Genomic DNA, 16,068 nt, shown 5'->3' on the forward strand with positions numbered 1-16,068 from the left:
GCATCCGAAGAAGTGGGCTGTAGCCCACGAAAGCTTATGCTCAAATAAATTTGTTAGTCTCTAAGGTGCCACAAGTACTCCTGTTCTTTTTGCGGATACAGACTAACACGGCTGCTGCTCTGAAACCTAAAAACTCTTAAAGATTCTAAGATAGGACACATTTGTGGAAGAATGTAGGGCCCAAACCTGCGTGCCCTGTACAACTAGACCTCCCACGCTGAAATCAGTACAAGTTTGGAGTGTCTGGGGAATGCAAAATCAAGCCTCTTTTTCTGGAACCATTGGCATCATTAGTGAAGCTCAGGAAGGTATTTAAATCCAAATGTTACGTTTTAGCGTATCCATTTCAGGGTTTAATAGAAACATTTCGAGTTTTGTTTTTAAAAAGAAAGTTGAGCAAATGCCATTTTATAATGATCAAATATGCTTCCACAAAGGGTAAAATCCTATTCCAGCTATTCCCATGAGGAATCCCAGTGAGGCCAAAGGGACATGTTGTTCAGGTGAGCAGAATTTGGCCCAAAGTTTGGAAACAAAACTTCATGCTGGGTCAGTGTGTATGGGGGTAGATACAGTTCAGAAGCATTTATCTGACCCCAAGCACCATCTGAGCGTTCAGTCTTCCAGTGAAATGGGACCCATATCCAAGCCACCCTCTTTGATTTTGGTTTACAAAACCAAATCACTGCCGAGGTGTTGCAATAGCAAACCCAGCTAAAGTGTAAGTTATAGGTGAACTAACCTGTGTAGGTGCAGTGACCAGATCCTATGTTGTCAGAATGGAAAGTGAGCTTAGATGGAATATCTAGTCCATGAGGTTTGGTTTGGTTTGGTTTGGTTTCCTTATTTAGACCCTTACTGCTAAAACTGCCTGTGACTTATTTTCTTTCATTTTGTCTGAATTGCTTTTCAGAGTGTTTTGCTTTTTTTATATTATGATTGATTTTCTATCATAGTCAGTTGTGCATATTGATAAAACTGTTCATGGCCTGTTTTGAGACAACGCTGTATTTAAAGAGAAATCAACATCTATTAGCCTTCAAACCCATGCAGTAAGCATACACATCCCCCTTGTGTTCAGATACTATGTAATAAAATAGTAGGCCCAAAATATAGCACGATTCAGTTATTATGCAACTCTGTTTCACTTTCAGCACTTCGAACCTACAAAGTGCTGTGAAAGTGCCGTGAAGCATTTAGCCTCATTCCCTTTAATTTTACTATTTACGCATGCTAAAAAGAAATACCCCTTTTTTCCCCCAATGCTACTTTTAATTCAGACCCAAAAAAAATCATCATACATTTAAATTGGTGATGGGACTTGCATGGAAAATGTGGTCTGAATCTAAACTATTTCCAAGTTTGGGGCTGTTTTGACCTAGGGGAAGGGTCTGTCCTGTTATAGAGATAGCAGCTTTGCTGCAAAAGTTGAGATTCAAAGTTCTGGGGACAGATTCTCAGCTGATGTTATTATTTCAATGGGCCCATAACAGTTTGCACCAGATGAGGCTCTTCTCCTTGGGCTTCTTAGGTGTGAAATTTCAGTTGGGAACCATCTCTAACTTAAATAGTAAAAAAATATTTAAAAATCCTCTTCAAAACTTAAACCTTGTTCTTCTTATGGATAAATGATTATGTATCTATACAGGATGAACTGGCATCTTTGAAAGAAAAATTGGAACAGAAGGAAGCAGAAGTAAGAAAGTTACAAGAAAAATTGGTGTGCAAGATGAAAGGAGAAGAAGTTGAAATAACGGACAGAGGTAAGAACAAAGGAGGCTCTCGGTTAAGTAGAGGTTTCTAGAGGTCTCTCTTGCACAGTTGTAGTTATGCCTTACCTGTTTTAAATAATTGTCAATTGTTATAAGGGAATCATTGTTTTAAAACCTCAGTTTCGTCACACATTTTGCCAGCATGTTTATTCCTCTTAACATATTCTGCGAGTATTCACAAAGCAATCATAAAACCTACAATAATAGGTTGTTGATTTGCTTTAAAATAAGGTGACCAAGTGTTTACAACTCTGAGGCCCTGTCTACACTAGAAAGGGTTTGCTGGGAATACCCCAGAACCCCATGGACAAAGCTTGTAACTGCAAAAGTATAGTTTACTGCTCTAATGGAGTAAGTTACACTAGCAAAAGGACTTTTTGTATAACTGCATCTATGTTGGGACTTGGCATAACTAAGTCGGTTAGAGGTAAAGGAAGAAAAGCACTCCCCTGACCAATAGACCAGTGCTGATAGGGTTGCCAGCTCTGACCAAAGCTGTTCCAGATTGCCCCCTCCCCCCCCAAATATGACGTAATGTCATTTTCTTAAAATATCCTATTAAAATCTCCTGGATTGCTTTCAGTAGTCACTGGGAGATCAATGCCAATTCTGGGAGACTGCCAATCCTGGAGAGTTGGCAACCCTGGGTGCTGACAAAAATTTTAAGTGTAGAGCAGGCCTAATTGGGTGAAATTCAGAATGTGCACAAGGCCTACATACACTACTTGGAAGTCCCACTTAAACCCTATCGGAGTCCTACTTAAACCTGAATTTTCACGGAGAATTTTCATTGTGGTCAACATTTTCCAGTTTCTCAGTGAAAAACTGGAAACCCAAACCTTTTAAAGAAAATTTTTAAAAATCGGTTATGGGGGTTTTCTCAAAAGGTTATGGGATTTTAAAAAGATTTTTTTTTCTTCAAAATTCGCCACAAAAAAAATTGACATTTTCTGACCAGCTCTCGCTTTACTTCTCAGCAACATACACCTGCTGTAGTCAGTCTTAAGATTATTGAGATTCCATTATTTTTGTAAAATATGCTTCATTACATTTGCTAGACTAGTGTAAAGTATTATTTTACTACAAATAAATAAAAATAACTGGACTTCAGTTGCCAAAATGAATGTATAAAATACATTGTGTGCATTATCCTTGCAATTTTTGTTTGTTCACTTACTAATTTACTAATGTTTATTTTTATTGCATTTATTACTCATATTGAGCTTTTTCCTGGAAGGTGCCAAGCATCCTCAACTTCCATGCTCCCTTTGACTTATGGTACTGAGCCATAATTTGCATAGTTCAGTTGCACACAGGGGTCTCCCATTCATTACTGTGAATGAACCAAGGTTCTGTTATGTTTGGAAAACATTAAAGAATGCCCTTTTTGCAATAAATGCAATTGAAATATTTGCAGAGTATCTGCCATGTTTGCAGATTTATACTTACCTGAGCAATCATATTCTGTTATCTACTATTAGTTGTTAGTACAAGTGTAATATATTTCATGTCTAGTATTATGGTAAGAGGAGTCTGTTGGGATAAGTACTATATGAGACAATGTATGTGAAAACATGCAGGCGGGAAAAAATACTGAGGCCTTGTATAAGACTCTCAGGCCAGAGCCCTTAGAAAGTGATCCTGTTTGGCTTCAGCAGGTGAGTAGGGAGTACTTGTGTGAAAGTTTGTAGGACTGGGCCCTTAAATTGTAAATGTTTGTTTTACTCTTGTCCGAGGGTAAGGAATGATTCATTGATGACTCCAACAGTAACAGCGTATAATGTTAAATGGTATTTAATGTCATAACCTGTATGCTAATTTCAAATCCACTGGGTTTTCCTGCACAGATGAAAATTGTAAAAAGAAGCTCAAAGACAAAAGTAAGGTTTCCTGGTGTCTTTCCACAAGCATTTATACTTCAGAAATTCTGAATATAGCTTTCTGCATGTGTTTTTAAAACTGCTTTAACAGAAGCTGTTAGATTGCCTCATCTATAAGCCTCAGTTACATTATTAGAAATGAAGGGAGATTTCAATAGGCTGTGACTTTTAATGTGAATCTTTATTGAAAATCTAGTAAACAAAATCTTTGGCTTCCTGAAGCAGCCTGCGAGAGGGAGTTTGCTATACTTGTTCATTTCTAGGTGCTTTACACGCCTGCTAGATATGGCTCATTGTAGAAAGGCTTGTAAGAAATTAAATTGATCCTGCTAAGAAGTACTTTTACAGATTGTTGAATAGATAGATTTTTCTTCATAAAAGGCACATATAAGTAAAAAATATCCCTCTATGTTAAGTGCAGTCACAATATAGTAGGCCAAATTCTGTGCTGGCAAAACTCGACTGAAGTCAGCGGAGTTGCACCAGCAGAGAATTTGAATATCTGACTTTAAATAGCTGTATTTATCATGCACAGGATGATATATTTTATACATCTTTCTTTGGTCTTACGTTTTGCTGAGGAAGAACTTTCTTCACCCCTTCAGCAGTAATCCTTGGTTATATTTGTTGGTGTGCGATAATCAGTAGCGGATTAAAACACTAATCTGTGATGTTACAAAGCAGAATTTTTGCTTGATCATCCTTTTGATCACTCATCCACATTTGTAACATATCTAATTTTAAAGCTGCATTTGCTCATTCAAAGTAGATAGATTTCTAATAGAAACAAAGAACATCCCCACCTCTTAAAAAAACAAATAAAAACCCGTCTTTTTACATTTTTACATTATGGCGTTTACATATTTTGTAAGTGAGGATTATAGATGAAGCACAGTTTGTACTCATCTCTATTTTAAGGATCCTTTTCCACGTCTAAACTACAACACACATTCTAGCATGACTGCTCTTCACAGTGAATACATATACCATTCCATCATGCTGTTCTCATCCATTCTGGGCTATGACTAAGCCTCATGACACAATGCTTTTCTCACCATGTCCCACAATCCATTGCTTAATTCCATTGCTTTGTATAGCTGGGTTGATAAAATGCCCTATGGAATGTTTGGCTGTTATCATAATGAAGGACTGTTTTATTGCACTCCTGTTGTAATGTTTTTATTTTGGAGCTCTTCATTATAATTATTCCATTATTTAAAGGATTGAAATAACACAGGAAAGGATCACTGATTGATTTAGCAGTTTTCTTAGGATTGTTTAGGATCTGAATATTTGCTAAATTCAGTCATTTAGTTGTTGAAAACTGCTTCCATAGAGAGAATGTTGTGAATCTTGCTTTCCATTTCAGATTGAAATAATTTTAGTGGTTTGCATTTTGTTTGTTTATTTCTTGTAAACATAGATTCAGAAATTGTCAGGATGTTTTCTTTCTCCCATTTACTTTCTCATTTAATCTGACTTGTGCAATTGTGTTGTGTATTTTTAGATATAGAGGTACAGAAAATGAAGAAGGCTGTGGAGTCTCTAATGGCAGCGAATGAAGAAAAGGTAGCAAAACAGTCATTAGTTCAGCATTCGTTCATTGTGTGAAGTTACACCTCTAGTAGGATCAGCACATATGGGCATCATGTAAATTTTTACATTTTGAAGATTAATTAGTAAGGGTTCAATTTTGTTCTCATTGAAGTCAATAGGTGTATTGCAATTGCTTCAAATAGGCACTTAAAAGTTGTATAGTGCAAATCTTGTCCACGCAAGTAATCCTTACTCACACCAGTAGTGCCACTGAGTTCAGTGGGACTACTCGCATGAGTAAAGGTTTGCGGCTCAAGACCTATCTTGTAAAGTGCTTTGAAAATGTAAAGCTCTACATATAAGTGCCATGAACTATTATGGGCCAAATATGAAAAGGAGCTTTCTATAAAGTATATAGCACCTGTGGAATATGGATGCACTCCATTCGCAGATGCACATATCTTTTTATGTATACATATGAGTTTGTGTAAATTTTGCAGATGTCTTTTGAGAATTTGGCCCTACTAGTCATCTAAGCCTCTAAATCAATAGTCTGCGTATCCTCTTTTTTAAAAAATGGCAGAGGGTATGCTAACTATATATAGAAAGAAAGAAAACTAAAACACGATGTTTTTTATATATATACAGTAACTCCTCACTTAACGTTGTAGTTATGTTCCTGAAAAATGCGACTTTAAGTAAGTGAAACGCTGTTAAGCGAATCCAATTTCCCCATAAGAATTAATGTAAATGAGGGGGTTAGGTTCCAGGGACATTTTTTTCACCAGACAAAAGACATACATACATATATATATATATATATATATAAAAAATACACACAGACACACACACACAGAGTAAGTTTTAAACAAAAAATTTAATACTGGTACACAGTGATGATGATTGTGAAGCTTGGTTGAGGTGGAGGAGTCAGAGGGTGGGATATTTCCCATGGAATGCCTTACTGCTAAATGATGATCTAGCAATTGGCTGAGCCCTCAAGGGTTAACTCTCACACTCTACAAGGCAGCAGGAATGGAAGGAGGGGCGATAGCATCACAGACAGAGACACACACTGTGTGTGTGTGTGAGAGAGAGATGCGCATTTCCCCTTTAAGTACACTGCCTTGTTAATTAGATCAGCTTGCTGAGACTGCAGCTGCTGCCAGCAAGCTCCCTCCATCCTGAGCCCTGTCGTGTGTCCCCCCTGTTCTATGGAAGATGGGGTAAGCAGGGTGCAGGAGTAGGGGGGAGGGGGACACCCTGACGGCCCTCCTCTTCTTCTCCTCTTCCCCACACAGCAAGCAGGAGTCTTGGGGAGCAGCTCCAAGGCAGACGGCAGGAGCAGCACATGGCAGTGGGGGGAGGGACAGCTGAACTGCCAGCAATTGATAGCCTGCTGGGCAGCTGCTGCACAGGAAACTTAAGCGAGCGGGGAACTGACGGGGGGAGCTGATAGTGGGGCTGCTGGTCCACCCTGGTTCCAAGCCCCCCCCCCCAGCTAGCTGCAATGAGCTGCTCTTCCTGCAAGCAGTGGACAAAGCAGGCGGCTGCCAAACGACGTTAGAAGGGACCATTGCACAACTTTAAACGAGAATGTTCCCTAATTGATCAGCAACGAAACAATGTTAACTGGGATAACTTTAAATGAGGAGTTACTGTATATATAAAATATGGTGTTTAGTTTTCTTTTGGAGAGGGGATGCTGCTGCAAAATTTGAGATCCACCTTAAAGTTTGGGGGTGTTTGAATCCTCTGTATTTAGATCCTGAGTTTTGGTTATGTCCTTTGTAGAGAAACCAGTTTTCACCAAATATAAATCCAGGTTTATATTTCCAGCACTCTTCAAGCTCTGAGCTTTTATCCTCCTCTCTTTTCTTTAAATCTGTTAGACAATTTAATTTATTTAGGTTTTTATTTCTTATTTTTGACTCTTCATAAAAGAAATCAGTCATAAGATGGATCCTTCCTTTGTTTTAGGATCGGAAGATAGAAGAGCTGCGACAATCCCTGAATCGGTATAAGAAAGTGCAAGACATGGTAATATTGGCTCAGGGGAAAAAAGGTACAGTGCAAGTACAAAGATTTCCCACATTGCTAGCATTTAAACTGCACACATTTAGGGTGCCTGACGCTTTCCATTTTAAAAGATTCTTGTGACTTTTTTTTTTTTTTTTTTTTTGAGAAGCTCTGTCACCTCCATCGATTGCCACAGGCCTTTGAAATTCAGCAAAGGGAAAGTCCTTGGGCTAGAGAAGTTCCTTTTCTTTGTCCCATGAAATTCGATCGAGGTTTAACTGTTAAAAATAACCATTCACCCTCTCTTGCTTGCATTCCTTAGGGAGAATTGGTAGCCTGCCAAAATAATAACCAGACATGAACATTCTAAAGAGCTGAGCTTACCACCACCACCACCACCGGAGCAGCATCACACATTGCACTGGGAAAGTCTGAGAGCTGCTAGAGCAACTGTAGCAATAGGCGATGGGCAGGAGAGAGCCAGGCTTAGGCTCTCCTCATCCTCATCACATCCTCTGGAGCCAGCCTGTGGCCTCAGGATCACATCCTCCCTCTGAAGGACATGACTTAGAACAAGAGCCCTCCTCCCCTGCGCGCGCACACACACACACACACCCCTCTTCTGTGGGATGGGAAGGGAGAAGGAACCAGGCTGAAGGTGACCCCAACGAGCATCCTAAGGCTTACAAAAATTGGGGATTTCTAAGGTTGCTGGGGGTGGGACTTGGGAGGCCCCACTGAGACTCTCAGTTAGTGAAGATTGGCACTGGACAGGGGGCAGAATAGCTAACTCATGTCACTGCAGGGTTCAGGTTTTTCAGTCCCTGTGAGAGTTCCTGGGTAGGGCCTGGATGGCAAAGGGAGCGGGGGGGGAGAAGTTCATCACTCTACATGTTAGGTACCAGTGATGGATTTTGATCACGTTTAAAATGTGCAAACAGAGTAAAGTCCAGACCAGTGATAAATATACGTGGTGCTTTAATAGGGCCAGTTTCACAAAGCTGAAAACAATTATGAGCCAGATCAGCCAGGAGGAACAAATTAATCAGAAAAATGTGACTCATAATTTGGGAATCATTTAAGACACCTTACAAGATGCCCCAAAAGCCACAATTGCAGAAGGCGGCCATGCTGGTTTAAAAAAACACCTGGTTTAGAGGGGAAGAAAAAGCAGCTATATATATATATATATATATATATATTGTGACAAAGTTCCTCCTCTATCTTGGTGGGTCCTGTGCTTATTGGTGGATTTTCTTGCCTCAGAGGTTCACCATGTGGGTTGGGGAACAGCCCAGAGACCTTCCCTTCTGGAAGAACCCACAGTCCAGGTCAATTGGGAGGCTTGGGGGGAACCCGGGCCCGCCCTCTACTCCGGGTTCCAGCCCAGGGCCCTGTGGACTGCAGCTGTCTATAGTGCCTCCTGTAACAGCTGCATGACAGCTACAGCTCCCTGGGCTACTTCCCCATGGCCGCCTCCAAACACCTTCCTTATTCTCACCACAGGACCTTCCTCCTGGTGTCTGATAACGCTTGTGCTCCTCAGTCCTCCAGCAGCACACCCTCTCAGCTCCTTGCGCCTCTTGCTCCCAGCTCCTCACACTCGCACCACAAACTGAAGTGAGCTCCTTTTAAAACCCAGGTGCCCTGATTAGCCTGCCTTAATTGATTCTAGCAGCTTCTTCTTAATTGGCTCCAGGTGTCCTAATTAGCCTGCCTGCCTTAACTGGTTCTAGAAGGTTCCTGATTACTCTAGTGCAGCCCCTGCTCTGGTCACTCAGGGAACAGAAAACTACTCATCCAGTGACCAGTATATTTGCCCTCTACCAGACTCCTGTACCCCACTGGTCTGGGTCTGTCACAATATATATAAAAACAAATGGAAGAAAGGGGAAGTTTATAGTAATGAATATAAATCATAAGTTAGGAATTGTAGAAAATGGATAAGGGAAGCAAAGGAATCAAGGGGAAATGTGTGGCCAATAGAGTTAAGGACAATATGTCAGGCTCTGGGTTCTAGGCGGGTGAGGCCTACTGGTTGAAGCTTTGGCCGAGAACAGGCACCAAGGGTCGAATCCAGCCGTAGAGTTGGGACTGGACCGAGGGCAGCGCTGAAACTGTGGTCTGGGACAGGCTGTGGTCAGAACCAAGGTCAAAGTCTGTAGACTAGCCAAATCAGTGTTACAGTCGGACTCCTGATGCAGGCCAAAGGTCAAATCTGGGTTAGAGTCAGTCTGTGGGGTCCGGAGGCAGGTGCAGGGCTGGTGCAAGGTGGGGTTTAGGGCCTGGAAAAGGCTGGAGAGGGCTGGAATAAGGCTCAGGCAAGGCTGGGGCAGGAACAGGAACCGGATCAAAGGCAGGCTGGAAGCCTGGGGAGTCTGTAACACTGCAAGGCAGCGGGAGGGTTCCTGACCAAGTAGTGCTGTTGCACAGGCTAACTTGCAACTTTGGAGGGGGTCAGTGAAATACCTGTGCCTGGGGATCCTCTGACCCGGGCCTGCCCAGGGATAGACTGCAAAGCCTGTGAGTTAGCAGCAGGATGGGTAGGGGGACTCTTCCCCTCCCCTCTACCCCCCACATTTTGTTGACTCGAAAGCCACCTGCAACCTCACTTCCACAAGCCTTAGGAGGAGAGTCCCACCCATTAGGAAATAGACTGGAGGGAAGTCTCACTACTGTGCTGTTCCTAAGCGCTGCAGAAAAGGAGCCCTCACCCGGAGGACTTCCAGAGATTCATAGGAATTGGATCTTACGAAGTCAACACAGGATGGTGGGTGGGGACTGTGATTTGCAGGATACTCTGTGGCCAACAGAATAAGGGGGCATCTCCCTATCTTCCTAAGAGCTGTTGGATCTCCTGGCCCCCAAAGGGTTCGTAGGAGCAAGACTCCTCCCCAGCAGCTCCTAGGACCATTTTTAAAGAAAAGAGAGAAATTCCCGCACAAAACTTTCATGAAGGTGAAGATAGAGTGGCAGGAGGGTGTTTGTGGTTTGAGTGCATTTGACCTTTCCAAATACTGGAGTTAAATACAAATCAAAAACTCAGTGTTAAGGTTTCATTTTTGAAGTAAGGCACCCAAACTACCTTAGCTCTGCCCCTGTTGCAATGCACTAAGGAAAATCACCAGTTCGTGCTGCCTTAGCCACCCATAAGAAGCAGTTGCATTATATCAATGATCACTGAAATGCCTTCCTATTAATCATATAGTGAGTGTGCTGCTTTACATCATTATCGTCCTACGTAATACACATCGAAGCACTTTTACAAATTCCTGTTTAGACAAGTTGCATGGTAAAAGCAATCATTCCCCACTTACTGAGAGCCTGACCCTAAGCCCACTGAAGTCAATAGCAGTCATTCCATTGACCTCAGTGGGCTTCGGATCAGGATGTAAGAGCATGATCTTTCCTGGAGCTGAGAGCACTCAACTCCTCATGGTGGGCAATTTATTTACTAGTGTCATTGACCCCAGCTTGCATGTCACTATATACAAACTTCATATGCCTACGTCATGAAATTTGAGCATGTACGTGAAAAGAGCAAAGGTTGGTATGACAGAGCAACCTATTTAATAGTGGGGACACAGAGAGAGAGAGAGGCCTTGAAGCCAAGGTTCAGTGGTGTACATTTGTGATACTTTACATGCCACAGGAAATGATAAAAGTGTATTTTATTTCTTGTATGCTTCACAGAACACAGACAATGTTTTCGGCTAGAGAAAAAGGGGCAGTAAGGTTGAGATTTTACTTTGACAATAAATTATAGGTTCTAGAAACACAGCGCTGTGAATGCCCCAATGCTTTTTCTTGTCATTGTCAGTCATGTGGTACTTTGGTATTGATCAGAAGTGTAGAAATCCATACCTTTCAATATGACTGAACCAGTTAAAGAATGGCAACGCTGTCAGTGGAAAGCAGACTATACAAACTCTAACATGGTAGGGAATTGGCAGACTGAGACACCATTGATTTGTGGCACTGTACAAACTGTCAGGGAATTTTTTTTTCTTATTTAGAAGCTAGCACCGTAATTTATTTTGACTGTTCTTTTTCCAGTTATTTACGGCTTTGAGCTTTGTTCACCATTTTGGCTCAGATGGCACAACGGAGACAGATTTTGATTCTTCATCTTACATTTGGGACAAACATGTCGGCTTCTTTTTGGTGCAGTGAGGATGGGAAAAGAAACGTCTCTGTGCAGTGTTTTGGAATTTGATGCATTAATGAACACCAAGAATGTTCAACATGTTGAAAAGGAACCCACTGAAATGCTCATGTGGAGGGAGTGGGTTTCTGCTGTTGTAATTAAGAAATAGAATTGCATGAGCAGGATGCTTCCGTCCACTGTGGCTCTTTGATGCTGCTACAGTTGCGTAAATGAGTCATTAGACAACTGGACCCAGCTAGGGGAAAGTTCCCCCAGCTCAGGGTTGTATGAGCTGGCTTTTACACTGCCCCGTGTGGGCCCCACCATAAGCCCTGCTTTGGATGTATATGAGGGTGGACAGGAGTAGGAGGGGGCAGGGCCACAGCACGAAGCACAGTGGGGATTCCAGGCAGTGCTGCTACCGTAGGCAACTGGAGACAGGCAGCCTTTCAGGGCTATCTTAATCTAGGGGGCTCCACAGGAGCCCAGAATTGGGAGGGCACCAAGCCACCATTAGTCCCTTTCCTCTAGCCTCAATGTGCTGTGCCCTGCCTCTTAATGGCACAGCAAAACGTCTCACCCCATGCGTTTAAATGAGGATTGTGCATTCTGGTTCCACAAGAACCCCAAATAAACCTTAAAGAATCGATCTGGAGTCCACTAACCGTATATTTTTGGAAATTTTATTTATTCAAAACTATGACTTAAAAGAAATTCAACCCTCTTGGATTAAAAAAAAAAATCCAATTGGATCATTATTGTGCAGGTTTTCTGCGTAACATTGCCTAGACATCAAATTTCAAATATGGATTTATAGGGCCAGATCTTCAGCTGGAAGTTGGCATAGTTCCATTAAAGCCAATGGAGCTATGCCGAATTACACCAGTTAAGGATTTGGCTCAGTGGGAAACTTTGCTTGCCTTTTGTTGTATGAGCACAGCAACAAAAATGCTCCTATGGCTGCCTATGGGGTATCAGTACTTATGTCTTGCTTTGGTACTGCTGGAATTGGAGCTCGTGCTGTTAAGCACTGATGTATTTTTGTTATTGGTGGAGTTTTACTTTAAGCTGTGTTGGGAAATCATAATGCCAGTCAGGAAGGGGTTAAAGAAGCCAGCCATCCCACCCTTACACCCTGTCTCCTCCTATCACCGTCACCCATCCACCCTGTTGTCCTATTGAGCATAAATAAAAGTCCTGGCTTTGTCCTCCGTGAGAACAATACTCATATGTACTGAACTAAAGCCAGTACGTTTGCATCTCTCTTCTATTAGGCAAAGAAGGCGAATGTGAAGAATTTTTAAATTCAGGATCTGTTTCAGCGGTTTTATTGGACATGCAGAGTTTAACTGATCAAGAGAAAAGCCCATCTCCTGTCCCAGTAATCAGCTCTCCAAGCCATGAAGAGTTTAACACTACTGTTCCCGAAGAGGTATTGTTCTATATTTTCTCTCTGTGTATCACTACTTGACAACGTTACTCATGCTGTAGTTGTATTACAGAAACCAACCCCCTGCGTCTTTAAGTTTTCTTGCTTGTTAGGCACTTTCAGTAAAACTTCCCCATTTTGTTTGGAAAGTCCTTACTAGTATAGAATTTGTTTGAAAGCCACCAATCCCAAATTTGTGTAAACACAAAATCATATTTAATGTCCAGAAATGATTTTAATATCAAATATAAGAAAGTTTCTGGAACTGTATTCTCACTGATTTTATGTAAAATCTTATTTAAAAGCTTATTTTCACTTACCGGAAATAAAATTGAGACTATTTTAAATCAGTTAAAATATATACTATAGTATATTTAAAGGGGTGCAGTCTACTTGGTATCTTCTCCATTTCCAAAAATGAGTTATAAGTAGTTTATGGTCTGTCCCATGCCAACATCCTTGATTTTACAAGCATGTTTTCCTAAATTTAAAATATTTATCTCTCCCCTCAAAGCACTCATGCAAAATGAGGAACTAGCTGATTATACAGAGAAAACCAGTGAAAATAGCTGTAAACCAAATTCTGTCAAATGCACTAAGCAAGCAAACTGAAACATACTATCTCCTTCCCCGGCTCTCCCCGACCCATACCCAACACACAAATGTTTCATTTATAGTTATCTTCAGGGTACCTTGTAACAGTGGATCAGAACATTTCAGAGAGGTGTGATTCTTTTGAGTTGATGTCCCTTTAAACCTAGGGCATGGCCCTGCATTCCTTCAGCTGGCGATCCGGGTGAACAGGCCGTGCAGGATTGGGCACTAAGAAAGAGTACTGTATCATAACAGTGATGTATAGTGTCAGGCAATATCTTACACCGAGATAACGTGTGAGTAAAAGTCTTGACTTCTATGGGACTGCTCATGTGTGAAAAGTTACTCATTTGTGTAGTGGGATTATGTCCCTAATTTTTATTTAGTATATTTACAAGTCTGGTGCTTCTGCCTTCTGGAAGGCTCTGAACAGCTTGGAATAGGGTGTTTGCCTCCAGGGGTTGAATTTATATACGCATACATCGTTTTCTTGATTCTCTTTTAAAGAAATCGAGAACAATGGTGAAATGTATTACTGTAGCACCTAGAAGCCCTCATCATGGATTGAGACCCCACTGTACTAAAGGTTGTACAAAGCCAGCCCAATCCCGGCCCCAAAGAGCTTACAATTTAAGTATAAGACACGACACAACAGGTGGAGATGGTGGAGAAACCCAGCTGCATTCTACCAGCAGTTTCATTCACAGACATGTCTTGCATTTGCATTGTAAAATAATGGGGATCTTTTTAGCTGATGTGGTACTGTCCTGTTACAGGTCTGTCTCATCTTACGCTGGGGTTACGTTCCTTAGTCAGCGCCTAAAGCGAAAATCGCATATAGTGAAAATTATATTGAGTGTAATGGCGGGCGGAATCGCCCGCACTACAGAAACAGTATTTAAATTGTTATTTTTCTCTTTTTTTGTTTTGTTGTTTTTGTTTTTGCCAACCGCGTAAAGCTGAAATTGCGCATGTTAAATGCGCCTAAGATGCGACAGACCTGTATACATCATGTATTTAAACTGTTTCTTGTGTTTAATATCTGAGATAATAAAAATTGAAAATTAAAAGTATAATTGTCTCTTACCTTTTGTGTTTGTTAGTTTATATATTGTACCTCTCTGTTTTGCTGAACTGAGGCCCAATCACTTAAACACGTGGTCACATCCCATTGAAGTTGCATTTAATGAGACTTAAACACATGCATAAAGTTAAGCACCTGCTTAAGGGTTGCACTGACCAGGGATGGATTTACACAAGTGCATAAAGTGAATTCAACTATTAACATTATGTAGATATTTAATAAGATGTTAGAGAAATTACTTTTAAAAAATCCCTCTAAAATTTAATAGAAAATTACTTTGTACAGGATTTTTTGAACCATGCTATAGAAATGAAGAGCAAGCTTACAATTTTCTATTGAATCCTACAAGATGTTTCCAATAACCTATGAGAAAGTTACAGTTTTCTATTAAATTCCATAGGACTTTCCCAGGTCGTGTTTTTGTCTTCTAATTTTAATGCTATGGATACATTTTACTGTTATGTTCTGATATGTGTCTGAGTAGTCCCATCGAACCCAATGGGATGCGTCCCATGCATAAAGCTGTGCATGCATAAATAAATGATAGGATTAGGCCAGAAGCCCAGGGTTCAGCAGAGACCTTAAGTGTGTGTTTAAATGCTTCACCGAACCAGGGCCTTAGTGCTTAGAGCCAGAGAGAGGCACTTTACATTTAAAAGAAAATAAATACCGTAGCTTAAATAATTGGCACCCTTGATGGAAGTCTCAGAGCAGCCAAGGACTGAACAGAGATGGAGAGTGAACTATTATTTCATGTCATGGGGGGGGGGTCCATAAGGGAGATGCATTGCAGGCAGCATCAAGTGGCTTATGCTGCTTTTATCCATCCTGTTATACCTGCTCTGTATACCAACAGAGGATTTTAAGCTCCAGTGTTGTCAGCCTGGCCCATCTTTATAAGCACTAAACTGTGTTTATAGTAAAAAGAAAATGAATTGAACCATATGCCTGGGTCAGAATTTTATTTTTGTCGCTGATCTATTTGATTTTGATTTTCATACAGTGATTGTGTAGCTTTTGCCCACTCTAATGATGTGTCCTTTCTTCTTTTAGAACTCACTACAAATTCACACCAGCATCTTGCAAGTTTCAATCCCTGCTTTTCCACCAGCACCCGAAAGCCCAGAAGCAGCTACCGAAAAAATAAAAGCACAGCCTAAACCAGAAGTTGCAAGTGAAGTGAGGTATAGTTTTTACAAACTATTTCTAACTGGTATGTAAAGTCAAAGTTCTGTTACAAAATGTTAGGTGAAATTGTGTTTATTAGTGACTGGACAATTAGAGTATTAAGTCTGTTTCCTCAAACTAGCACTGTCACATATGTCATCCATCTAGGACTGAAGTATATGCTCACCAAACCCATTTGTTTTCGCATTTCTATTATTGTTGTAGTTCATTATAGCACCAATAGTGTGCTACGTGCTTGCTGACAAAGAAGGTGTTGAAATTAATAGGAATGTTGTGGGGAGCAGTTGCCCCATAATGGCCCCTGACTGGCTGAATGTGGCACAATAGGTGCTCCCTGCCTCAGTTCCTTCCCTGAGATGGGTCCCCTCAGCACATACCAGCCAGTGGTACTAGAGCTGTGGCTTAGCCTTCTGGCCAAG

General features: G+C 41.1%; 1 protein-coding gene across 11 annotated transcripts in view; it reads left to right on the plus strand.

Moving 5' to 3' along the window:
* Nucleotides 1–16,068, plus strand: part of PPFIBP1 (PPFIA binding protein 1) — a 173,721-nt gene that overhangs the window by 123,418 nt on the left and 34,235 nt on the right. For 6 of the 11 annotated variants that reach the window (XM_024214071.3, XM_024214062.1, XM_029911650.1 and 3 more), the window contains 6 exons: nucleotides 1,649–1,763; nucleotides 3,620–3,652; nucleotides 5,160–5,221; nucleotides 7,169–7,253; nucleotides 12,629–12,786; nucleotides 15,515–15,645. In XM_024214071.3, the coding sequence (XP_024069839.1) occupies nucleotides 1,649–1,763; nucleotides 3,620–3,652; nucleotides 5,160–5,221; nucleotides 7,169–7,253; nucleotides 12,629–12,786; nucleotides 15,515–15,645 (584 nt within the window). The remainder of the gene's footprint in view (nucleotides 1–1,648; nucleotides 1,764–3,619; nucleotides 3,653–5,159; nucleotides 5,222–7,168; nucleotides 7,254–12,628; nucleotides 12,787–15,514; nucleotides 15,646–16,068) is intronic. The other 5 variants (XM_029911651.1, XM_029911654.1, XM_029911655.1 and 2 more) reach the window with 1 other exon arrangement.

This window comes from Terrapene carolina, unplaced genomic scaffold (assembly GCF_002925995.2).
Source record: "Terrapene carolina triunguis isolate 2854851 unplaced genomic scaffold, T_m_triunguis-2.0 Scaffold112, whole genome shotgun sequence".
NCBI lineage: Eukaryota > Metazoa > Chordata > Testudines > Emydidae > Terrapene > Terrapene triunguis.